Source organism: Chiloscyllium plagiosum, chromosome 36 (assembly GCF_004010195.1).
Source record: "Chiloscyllium plagiosum isolate BGI_BamShark_2017 chromosome 36, ASM401019v2, whole genome shotgun sequence".
In the NCBI taxonomy this organism is placed as follows: Eukaryota; Metazoa; Chordata; class Chondrichthyes; order Orectolobiformes; family Hemiscylliidae; genus Chiloscyllium; species Chiloscyllium plagiosum.
Genome location: NC_057745.1, coordinates 9982718 through 9995515, shown reverse-complemented (window position 1 = coordinate 9995515; position 12798 = coordinate 9982718). Strand labels below are relative to the sequence as shown.

The window sequence follows — 12798 nt, the reverse complement described above, 5'->3', positions numbered from 1 at the left end:
AGGAGAAAAGGCAGCGATGGCCTCGGATGTAGCATTAAGAGCCTCTCACTACACTGCCATCTACGGGACTGTGAAGCATACAATTCAAACTTGGTTAAAAATCACACAACACCAGGTTATAGTCCAACAGGTTTAAATGGAAGCACATTAGCTTTCGGAACGACGCTGCTTTATCAGGTGATAGTGGAGGGCTCGATCGTAACACAGAATTTATAGCAAAAATTTGCAGTGTGATGTAACTGAAATTATACATTGAAAAATTGATTGTCTGTTAAGCCTTTCATCTGTTAGAATACAGTGATAGTTTCACTTCTTTCATGTGTAAATCATCAATTCGAACTTGTGTAGGGTTATGGAGATAGCATCAACTCTGCTTGTGCAAAGAATATAGTCACCCTTGGAATTTTCTAGACAATGTTCATGTCTCTTGCGCAAAATTACATTTTAATCTTGTTCTATTCATTCCGAATTAATTGTGAATCCTTTTTACAATGTTAAAACCAGATTGTAAATGTGAAACAAAAACAGATTATGATTTCGAGATGGATTTACATATGAAAGAACTGAAACCAACATGGTCATTCTAAAAAATGAGAGACTTAACAAACAATCCGGGTCTTTTTCAATATATAATTTCAGTTGCATCAAACTGTAAACTTTTGCTATAAATTCTGTGTCTTACAATGTTATACTCCACAACCACCTGGTGAAGGAGCAGCACTCTGAAAGCTAGTACTTCCAAATAAACCTGTTGGACGGTGTTTTGGCCTAGTGTTTTGTGATTTTTAACTTAAAAATAGATTAGTATTTCAGATATAGAATGAACTTGACGAATCGCTAAATTGTTAACTGAGTTTAGGAGCAAATTGCTGCAGATACTGGAATCTGTACTGAAAACCAAAAAAATTGATGGAGATCAAAAAAATGCTGGCAAATTTAAAAGGGACCTAAGGGGCAACTTTTTCACGGAGAGGGTGGTGCATGTATGTAATGAGCTGCCACGGGAAGGGGTGGAGCCTGGTACAAATACAACATTTAAAAGGCATCTGGATGGATATATGAATAGGAAGCATTTAGAGGGATATGGGCCAAGTGCTGGCAAATGTGACTAGATTAATTTTGGATATCTGGTCAGCACAGACGAGTTGGACTGAAGGGTCTGTTTCCGTGCTGCACATCTCTGTGGCTCTATCAGTGGGTCAGGCAGCATCCATGGAGAGAAAACAAGCTAATGTTTTGGGTCTAGATTATTAGGGTCATCTAGGGACTTGAAACATTAGCTTTCTTTCTCTCCATAAATGCTGCCTGACCTGCTGTGACCTCCAGCATATTTTTGTTTTCAGTGTTAACCAAGTTTGTCTCTTTATCATGCTTTCGTTTATTTGAAGGTAAAGGCGGGGGGGGGGGCGGAATGTCACTGGCTCACCGATTTTATTCCGTACTTTATTGCCATCTGGTGAAGAAGCATAAACTCTCATTTTCTACCTTACATCTTGTCTGTGAAGTGCCTTGTGACATCTTCAGGTTATGAAAGGGTTCAAAGAAATGCAAAGTATTTATTTTATTCAAAGAAGTAAAATCGTTCAAATCAAATGGCAAGATGCTGGGGACTCACTGGAACCAAAGTGCAGACAGATGGAAACTAAAAAGAGGCCCAGCAGCCTGCTTCCCTTACCCAATCCTTTCCCTCATTATTTTATGCAGCTATGCTAGGGGTCTGGGGAGGGGGTGCAGATGGACTCACAACCTGTTCATGGTGGATTGCTGACACAGCTTATTGATAAGGTGACACTTTATAAGGGCAGTTAAAGCAGGCCGAATAGGACTTTACAGGATTTGGTGAAACAGCATTAACCACCTCTCATTCAGACCTCCCCACTACCATCCTCGTCAGTCATTGAGACAGGTTAAATCAAGCTGTTTGTGACTTTTCCATCTCTATTTGAATCTTAACTGTTCCAAAAACATATGCTTCCAAAAAATAATGCAAAGCCTGCTTACCTTTGCCTTTGCAATGTCACTAACCTTTGTCCATATCCCAATTTACCTGCCCCTGAAACTATTAATCATGATGTAACTATTCCGTGCTTTGTTGGTTTCCCATCATCCATGTAAATTTCAATTTGCTGTAGAGAATTCGAGGATATTGACTCATTTGATGTTGGGAGATATTGCTGAACTAGCCCTAATGAACTGCAACAGTGTGGGTCATATATCAAGCATCAAAGGTATTAGAAAGTGAATCCAGTAACAAGGACAATGATCAAGTGGACTGTTATGCACAGGATGTTTTAAATTTAGACAATGTTGCAGTTGCTGCGCCTACTCAAATGACGAGCGAGTAGCACCACAGTCGTGACTTGCAGTTTGTAAGTAGTGGGGAGTCACTAGGGGTTAGAAAGTTCAATACAGCAGAGATATCCAGTCTTTTCTCTACTCTTGTAGCTGCAACGTTGATAAGTCTAGTCCAGTTCAGCCTCTGTAGTCACTGACCTCCAAGAAGCTGTTGTAGGCTTGTACCTGCTGATTCATTACAGAAAATTGGCTGGAACACTGGAATTATCAATGACTGCTGCTTTGTCAACATTGCAAAAGAAACAAAGAAAGATTATCATTGTTAAAATACCTGGATGGGATGGATTGAGGAAGGAAGAACTGAAGCAGTGAAATACTGGACTTCTGTCAACTACAACCATCTTCCTTTGTCAGTTAACACTTCTGCCCAAGAAAGTTTTCCCTGTCTACCACAACAACACCTCCTCCAACCCCTCCCCTACCCCCATCCCTAACCATTGCACCCATACTTCATTTTTGCTAACTTGCTTGATGCTCCACTGAATATGTTGTTGTATTTATGTCAAGGGCAGCTACTCTCACCTCTCCTCTGGCCTCCATTCATTTCTTTCACATCTGTGACGGTACTGTGATGGGGTATTCATCAGTGAGGTTCTGACAAAATCCAAACTGAGTATTATTGAACATGTTATTGATGAGTATGTGTCCCTTGTTATATCCACCTACCTAAAGACTTAGAGAAAGCTGATAGAACTTTGTGCTAGATTGCCTATTTTTTGTGCATAAGACATACCCACGCACTCTTCCACTTTGTCAGTCGAAGTTGATGTCTTAGTTGTACTGTCACAGTTTGCAAAGGGAAAGTCTTCAGGACCACAGCTAAGATATTTCAGGCCAGTTATATTTTATCAGTGATATTTTTATTTATCACACCAGATCACAGTGTCTCTTCATACCTGAATGAACGTCTCAAATTTCACACTTAATACTGACCTCGCTCTTTGTGCACCTTCTCTGCAGCCTTAACATTGTATTCCTCGCTCTGTTTTATTACCCTAATGCACTTATGTACATATGATCTGCCTGTACAGCAAAACGTTTCACTGTATCTAGGTGTCTGTGACAATAATGAATCAAATCAATTCATATCTACATGTACATTTTGCAATGGGATTCAGGATGGCAACAGGACCAGGAACCCCAGCTGATTGTTGCCTCTCTAATTCAACAGCACTCAGACTCAATAAATGCACCATACCACCTTTGGCTGAGAACAATTTCCCCCAACACAGATCTGAGATTGAATTAGTAGACTTCCTGGTCTGTTTGGTCAACCGGCATTTCAGGCAGCAAAATGAATCTGGACATCAGGTTATAGCAAGTGTTTTCTGCCTTTAGGTTCCTTTCTTTAATGAAAACTCTGTGGACTGGCAAGACCATGTCCACCTTGTGTAGGTACAGCCATAGTTGTGGAAAGGAGGGTGTTCGATGATCTTTACCCAGTGACAGTGATTAGATCTTGCAGGTAGGGGTATTCCTTTGGCTTTTATATGGCCGAAGGTTTGGAGGGTGCTGTTGAGAGTGCCTTGGCTAATTTCTGCACTGAACTTTGCACATTGTGGTATACACTGTCACTGCCACTCTCTTCGATGCAGATCGTTTGCAGTGGAACGAACATACTTCAGGTGGCGCTGCACGTGGAGGAATGGCCCCTAAAAGGGACTGCAAGTCGAGCACTGAGGATGGGTTCCGCCAGGTGGCACTGCACGTGGAGGACTGGCTCCCCAAGCGACTCTTGTACTGAGGATAGGTTCCTCGAGGTGCCGCTACACGTGGAGGAATGGCTCCCCGTGATGAGCTTTGTGTACTGAAGTCGGGTTCCTGCAAGCGGCGGTGTGGGGCTCTGTTTTCATCCCAACAAATTAAATAATTATAAATATGGTAACTGTTGTTAATTGGCAACATCCAGTGAGAACCAAAATGTCAAATAATGCCTCAATGAATGTAAAGAGAGACTCCAGTACAGAGTAAGGTGTGTGAATCAGTTCTCTGAATGCTTTTCTAAGCTACTGCCACTGACCTGCTTGTCGGCCGCGTGGCCTAATGGATAAGGCGTCTGACTTCGGATCAGAAGATTGCAGGTTCGAGTCCTGTCGCGGTCGAAGCTTTTTATTTTTATTTCGAATTGGTTTAGGACTGTTCTATTTTCAAAATCCCGAGTCATATGTACCAGTGTAAAGATTAACTTATTAAAATAGTGCCCCCCCCCCCACACACCTTCGTCAGAATAAGCTAAAATCTTGAGAATTTTGCATTTTTCTCTTACCTTTTAGTGCTCGAGCCTGCTTTTTCCCAAACATGGTGTTATTTTCAAATATACATTTCCCGCCTTTGTTGAAAGTTATTATGATTTTATTATCATTGTAATTTAGATGGTGACATTCTATTTCTGACAACCTACTACACACAGCATTCATTGTATTAACTAAAGAAGCTGACGTATCATGAGGACATATCATGAAAGTCATAAGATATAGGAGAAGAAATTACGCCATTCAGCCCATCGAGTCCTCTCCGCCATTCAATCATGGCTGTAAAATTTCTCAATCCCATTCTCCTGCTTTCTCCCCATAACTGTTGATCCCCTTGATATTCAAGAACCTATCTATCTTAGTCTTAACTACACTCAATCACCTGGCCTCCACAGCCTTCTGTGGCAATGAATTCCATGGCATTTCATGTTGGCTTTATAGGTCCACGTAGTATTATTGAGGTCAAAACATGTGTACACACAAATTAGCAATATGAGTACGTGATTCAGCCTCTAGCCTGCTTCTCCATTCAAATGTATCTTGGATGATCTGATTGTGGCCTCAACTCTACTTTCCCACCTGTCCCTGACAACCATTGACTCCCCCATTGGCAAAGTATCCAATGATGTCTGCCCTAAAAATCGTCAATGAACCCACATCTACTCTTTGGAGAAGAGAGTTCCAAGGGCTTGTGACCCTCTAAGAGAGAAAAAAAACTACCTTATCCCCCACCTTAAATAAGAGACTCCTTATTTTTAAGCTGTGTCCCCTAGTTCTAGTCTCTCCCGCAAGGGGAAATAATCTTTTAGCATCCACCCTGTGAAGTCTGTTCAGAATCTAAAATATTGCAATGAGATTATGTCTCACACTTCTAAACTCCATTGAAATTAGTTCAGTCTGATCAAACTTTCCTCATAAGAGAGGAGCCCCATCTCTTTGAGGGAATCTTCTCCAAATTGCTATCAATGCATCTACAGGGCAACCTCGATTATCCGAGCGTCAATTATCCAAATTTTGGATTATTCAAACAAGATCTCAAGGTCCTGTAAAAACGGTATTAGGCAACTCAGGCATTCAGTTATCAGTTAAACGGCATTATGGCATGCATTGTTGGATAACCGTCAGTTATAAATTACTGCTTGTTTACGATCAGATCAATTATCCGAACGATCAATTATCTGAACAACATACCTCCCGCCCGTCTTGTTCGGATAATCAAGGTTGTCCTATAGATCCTTTCTTAAATAAGGAGAAAAAAACTATACTCAGTACTCAGAAATACTTCTGTCAGTATTCTGTCCAACTATATCAAAAGGTCCCTATGTTTGTATTCCATTCCCGTTGTAATAACTGGCAACATTCTATTTTTCTTCTTCTTTCTGTATACTAACCTTTTGATTCATTTACAGTGTATCCGGGGTGCCTCTGTACCTCTGAGTGCAATCTTTATCCATTTAAATGACACAGTACTTTTCTATTCTTCCTGACAAAGTAGACACAATCATATTTTCAGCATTTATACTCCATTTACCTTTTTTTTGCCCACTCATTTAGCTATATCCCTTTGCAGGCTATTTATGTCACCTTTACAATTTAATTTTCTACCTGCCGTAGGAATAATAATGACGACAGATAATGAATTTTATTACTCCAGGAAATGGAGAAACCAGCCAGTCTGCAAACAACACAGCATGAAAAAGTTGCAGCAGCAAAGCAAGCAACATTTATATCTTAAGACTGGAGCCTATGACGCTATTGCTTTTCAAGTTCAGCATAGAAGACTGATATGGTAGTAAATCTAACTAACTAAGTGACCCTTTGAGAGAATCCACTCCTTTGAGGGAATCTTGCAATGATGTGCTCGCATAAATTTGGTTATTGAATCCACCAAACTATTCTTTATGAGTGGAAAACATCTCTACTTCACCAGGCTTGCATTGAGATGAACCAATCGTATGTTTAACAAATTATTCTTTTGTTCGTAGCTTATAAAAGTGCAATATCAACATTTCTTCAACTGTGTGTGTGTAATTGATGAGTGAACAGCTCTGCATTAGATTCTGGGGAGGGTCATGTCAATACATAACCCTCTCCATTTATATGCATGAAAATTTTGCTGCGGGTTATTCAAACTGACCACACACTGAGGGATTAAGAAACACACAAGGCTTCCTTTATAAAAATGGACTGATTACAGACATTATGGAAAGGGAACAGGAATTTCAGTTGTTTCATACTTGACTGTAACAGGACATTCATTAGCAACAAAAACAAAAATTACTGTAAAAGCTCAACTGGTCTGACAGCATCTGTAAAGAGAATTTAGAGTTGAGTTTTAGATTCTCAGAGCTGATGGTAACTAGGAAAGATATGGTGGTGGGAGGGATTGAGGAGTAAGCGATAGGTGAAGATAGTGCCCAAAGAGAGAGAACAGTTGGACAGAGAAAGGAGTGGATAACAATCAGCCTGGGAGAATGAATAACTTCTAATGGGGACAATTAGTGGTAAACAATGGGTTGTGTGTAATAGCAGATAACAAGGCAGAGGTGAGTACTGCAGATGCTGGAGATTAGAGTGGTGCTGGATTCGACGTTTCAGGCAAATGCTCTTCATCAGGAATGGGGCTCCCAGCTGGATCTGATATATCCCAGTGAAGGGCTTTTGCCTGAAACGTCGATTTTCCTGCTCCTCGGATGCTGCCTGACCTACTATGCTTTTCCAGCACCACTCTAATCTTGACCACATGTGATAACAAGACCTGGTGTGTGAGGGTTGGGATAAGGACATAGAAGAAGGTGCCTCAAGACCTCAATTGTTGAACTCGATATCCATGGCAGAAGGCTTTGGAGCTCCCAAGCAGAAAATGAGGTGCTGTTCTTTCAACTTGCACTGAGCGTCACTGGAGCACTTCAGCAAGCCTGAAACAGAGATGTTGGCCAGGGAACAGGGTGGGGTGTTGAAGTGGCAGGCAACTGGAAGCTCAGGGTCCTTTTAGAGGACAGACATAGGTGTTCTGCGAAGCGATAATGTAGTCTATGCTTTGTTTCCACAATGTAGAGGAGACCACATTGTGACAGGGGTTATCAGTGAAGGTGGAGTGCTGCTTCACGTGGAAGATGTATTTGGGTCCTTGGATACTGAGGAGGGAGGAAGTAAATAGCTGTTGGTGGCAGAAATGGTGGCAAATGATCCTCTGGATATGGATGCTGGTGGGATGGTAGATGAGGACAGGGAGAACCCTATTGCTGTTGTGGGAGGGAAGAGAGGGGGTGAGGGCTGAAGTGTGGGCGATGCATCAGATCCAGCTGAGGGCCCCATTAACTAGAGTGATGGGGAATCCTCAGTTGAGGACGAGGATGGACTTTATAGAGGCCACCTTGTCAAAGTGGCATCATCAGAACAGCTGTGACGGAGATGGAAGAGCTGGCAGAATGGAAGAATCTTTACAGGAAGCAAGATGTGAGGATGAGTAGTCAAGGTAACTGTGGGGGTCAGTGGGTTTGCAGAGGATATGGAAACAGATGTCGAGGAAGGGAAGAGTGGAGAAGGAGTCGGAAATGGACCAGATGGAGGTGACACCAAAATAAAAGTTGCCAAAGTGGTGCATCACCAATTTTTTTTTATCACAGCAAAATAACAAAGAGGCATGTTTGTTTTAACTAGGAGAAAGTGAGGACTGCAGATGCTGGAAATCAGAGCTGAAAAATGTGTTGCTGGAAAAGCGCAGCAGGTAAGGCAGCATCCAAGGAGCAGGAGATTCGACTCACTTACTACTCCACCAACATCCAGATACATCATATCATCCTTCGTCATTTCCGCCACCTCCAAACAGACCCCACCACCAAGGATATATTTCCCTCCCCTCCCCTATCAGCGTTCCGGAAAGACCACTCCCTCCACAACTCCCTCATCAGCTCTTCCTCCAGGCGTCGTGTTGCCATGGTCTGGCGATGGAGGAGGCCAAGGACCTGCATGTCCTTGGTGGAGTGAACCAACCCAACTGTCCCGTGGCGGAACACTTTAACTCCCCCTCCCACTCCGCCAAGGACATGCAGGTCCTTGGCCTCCTCCATCGCCAGACCATGGCAACACGACGCCTGAAGGAAGAGTGCCTCATCTTCCGCCTAGGAACCCTCCCACCACAAGGGATGAATGCAGATTTCTCCAGCTTCCTAATTTCCCCTCTGCCCACCTTATCTCAGTCCCAACCCTCGGAATCAGCACCGCCTTCTTGACCTGCAATCTTCTTCCCGACCTCTCCGCCCCCACCCCCTCTCCGGCCTATCACCCTCACCTTAACCTCCTTCCACCTATCGCATTCCCAACGCCCCTCCCCCAAGTCCTTCCTCCCTACCTTTTATCCTAGCCTGTTTGGCACACATTCCTCATTCCTGAAGAAAGGCTTATGCCCGAAATGTCGTTTCTCCTGCTCCTTGGATGCTGCTTGACCTGCTTTTCCAGCAACACATTTTTCAGCTCATTTTTGTTTTAATCCTTGCTGTTATTCTGTATTCATTTACTGACCATTCCTGTTCACTTCTCTATTTCACCCACCTCCAGTATTCATATAGTGTGTAAAAAATCTTGAGTAAACCTGAAACTAATGCACCTTTCAGACTTCAACCAAACACTGTAGTGTACACTTAAGAGCATAAGACATAGGAGCAGAAGTTAGGCCATTCAGCCCATCAAGTCTGCTGTGTCATTCATTCATGGCTGATATGTTTTTCAACCCCATTCTCCTGCCTTCTCCCCATAACCTTTGATCCCTTAACAATCATCTATCTATCTCTGTTTTAAATGTACACAATGACCTGACCTCCACAGCCTTCTGTGGCAATGAATTCCATACATTTACCATTCTCTGGCTGAAGAAGTTTCTCCTCATTGCCATTCTGAAGGGTCTGCCCTTTACTCTAAAGCTGTGCTCTCGGGTCCTAATCTCTTTTGCTAATGGAGACATCTTCCCAATGTCCACTCTATTCACGTATTTCAGTATTCTGTAAGTTTTAATTAGATCCCCTCATCCTTCTAAACTCCATCGAGTATAGGCCCAGAGTCCTCAAACGTTCCTCATATGTTAAACCTTTCATTTCTGGTATCATTCTTGTGAACTTCTGGATCTGCTCTAGGACCAGTACATTCTTCCTGAGGTATGGATCCCAGAATTGCTCACAATATTCTAAATGTAGTCTGACCAGGCCCTTATAAAGCTTCAGAAGTACATCCTGCTTTTTTATTCTAGTCCTCTCGAAATAAATGCCAACATTGTATTTGCCTTCCTAACTACTGACGCAACCTGCAAGTTAACCTTCAGAGAATCCTGAATTAGGACTCCCAAGTCCCATTTCACTTCAAATTTCTGAATTTTCTCCCCATTTAGAAAATAGTCTATGCCTCTATTCTTGCTACCAAAGTGCATAACCTCACATTTTCCTATGTTGTATTCCATCTGCCACTTCTTTGCCCATTCTCCTAACCTGGTCTAAATCCTTCTGCAGGCTCCCGTCTCCTCAATACTGCCTGTGCCTTCAATTATCTTTGTAGCATCTGCAAACTTAGCCAAAATACTCTACATTTCCTCATCGAGATCATTAATGTATAAAGTGAAAAATTGTCCCAACACTGACCCTTGCAGAACAACACTAGTCATCGGCTGCCATCCTGAGAAGGATCTGTTTATCCCCACTCTCTGCTTTCTGCCAGACAGCCAAGCTTCTATCCACACTAGTACCTTGCCTCTAACGCCATGAACTTTTATCTAACTCAGTTACCTATTGTGCAGCACCTTATCAAAGGCCTTCTGGAAGTCCAAGTAGATAATATCCATTTCTACTCATCAGGAACTGCAGCACAGCCGATCAGTCAGTGCATACTATATATTAATATACAATTCAAGTCTCATCATTTCAAAACATTAGCAAACTGAGATTTTTATTGTACTTTAGAGGAGCATCAGGAAATATGCTCAAAAAATTTCAGCAAGGTACAAAATATATATGCAGATTAGATACATACCAAAGGAGAGTGAGTTTCTGCTTTCAAATAGGATTTCATGCAAGAACATGAATAATGTATGAACCTAAGGAAAAACAAACTGAATATTATGTTTTGCTGGGACCATTGGAAATTAATTCCACTTGTTTCTCATGGGTGCTATATAGGCCAGTGCCTGACTGGACTGGTCTGCTCCATGCCATTTGTTTTCCTGATGTTCCAGGGATTGGCGCACCCGTTTTAAAGTTTTCAGCAGCTCCTTGTTTTTTCTCAATAGTAATTCTCTCTCCTGCAAGGCCATATTTCGTTCCCTTCTGGCCACATCCCGCTCCCTTTCAGTGAAGACAAATTCATTTTCCAAATCCTGCAACCTAAAGGTCATCAAATATAAGTTAATTTTGTTAAATAACATTTATTTCTGACCTCCCCCTATCCCTCTGCAAACACACATACCCATATATGCACACGTGTGTATACACACACACAAAGAGCAATATTTCTCCCATTTTTACAGGTGCTGTTACATGGCAGGGCACAGTCTCAAAGGCATCGGACGTCTTGCTCATGTGCAAGCTCATGGAATGAGGGGTCAAGTTTATTAATTTGGTACCTCCAAAAGAAAGGTGCAAATGATAATTTCCTACTGTTAAAATCCTGTGGTAACAGGACTGATACCCAGGACCAACAAGAATGAATGGGCACAGAATCTCCTTTGGTGAGGTGGAGGTGGGGTATGGGTTTAGTGGGTAAAGGTCAGGGTTGTTGTTGTGAGGTTGTGCAAGGTTTGCTTGGAGGCTGCAGAGGAGTCCATGACTGGGTTAAATTACTATAATTAATCAACTCAATATAGAACTGTTGCCTTTTTCACAGCGATGCATGACATTTTGATCATAAAATGTTCCAGGTCACCAGCTTGAAGCATTTCAAAATGTTAAGATATATATTACTGTCCATGTTTGATTGTTGGATGGGGACCTGATAGGAGTTGATGTTGATTTTTTCAAATAACAGCATGGCAGAATTGTAGTGAGTTCAAGTCAATTGCCTATTTTGCACTCCATTCAATTTAACTCTCCACTGATTTGAAAAACTGAGCTTACAGTCCAGGCACAAACATATGGATTAGCTATTTGAGCATAGATTTGGGACTGGCTATTAATGAATAGCCATGGAACTAAATCTCTGCAATAATTCACACTTCCAGAAAAGTCATGAAAAAAGGAAGAAAAAGTAAATGCAAAATAATTGAAGTCATTACTAGTAAAGTTGTATTGCTGTCCATAACTGAATTTACTTTCTTTAGTTGACGCTGAAATCAGAATTTCCCTCAACTTATTTATGAATTGACCAAATGTCTAAAATTAAATTCAAATAATTCTTTAACAAGTTAGAATTCTGCTTTTTGAATATATTTTAGCACGGAGCACTACAGAATACATTTCAGGATTAAATAACTGTATGCCCAAATCTGCATTTTATCATGTAATATCAGTGAAAAATAAGCTGTTGGTGATTAGAAATGACTGAATGATATGTGGAATGTGACAGAATTGTTGGGCCATGGAAGGGAACTAGCTAAGGATGGAGAATGCAGGATTCAAGCTTAGGGACACATTCAGGAGTTTTGATTGATAGATACTTTTTGCAGAACAAAGGGCATTTGTTCAACTTTTGCAGAATACTAAAAGGGTTGGAATGGAGTCAGTGATAGCATATATCATTGGAGGGTAGGGATTGTTAATTGTATACTAACTGTGTTTAATTGTATTTAGGTGATGGGTATTAACTGTGAATTCACTTGTGCTTATTTGTGTAGGAAATAATGGTTGGTGAGGTTAGAAGATGGAGATGGCCTCCTTCTTTAGATGCCATCCCGTATTCCAAATTCCTCTGCATCCGCCGTATTTGCTCCCAGGAGGACCAGTTCCACCCAGAACACACCAGATGGCCTCCTTCTTTAGAGACCGCAATTTCCCTTCCCACGTGGTTAAGGGTGCCCTCCAACGCATCTTGTCCACATCCCGCACCTCCGCCCTCAGACCCCAGCCCTCCAACCGTAACAAGGACAGAACGCCCCTGGTGCTCACCTTCCACCCTACCAACCTTCGCATAAACCAAATCATCCGCCGACATTTCCGCCACCTCCAAACAGACCCCACCACCAGGGATATATTTCCCTCCCCACACCTTTCCG

General features: G+C 42.0%; 1 protein-coding gene and 1 non-coding gene across 10 annotated transcripts in view; one reads left to right on the top strand and one right to left on the bottom strand.

Annotated features, from left to right (window-relative positions):
* The first annotated feature begins 4384 nt into the window (after positions 1 to 4384).
* Positions 4385 to 4457, top strand: trnar-ucg. Its single transcript has one exon. It is a non-coding gene; the product is annotated as a tRNA-Arg (tRNA).
* Positions 4458 to 10559: 6102 nt separating this feature from the next.
* LOC122540819 overlaps positions 10560 to 12798 on the bottom strand; it is a 17583-nt gene continuing 15344 nt past the window's right edge. For all 9 annotated transcript variants that reach the window (XM_043677035.1, XM_043677036.1, XM_043677041.1 and 6 more), the window contains one exon: positions 10560 to 10975. In XM_043677035.1, coding sequence (XP_043532970.1) covers positions 10738 to 10975 — 238 coding nt within the window. In that variant the 3' untranslated portion in view covers positions 10560 to 10737. The remainder of the gene's footprint in view (positions 10976 to 12798) is intronic.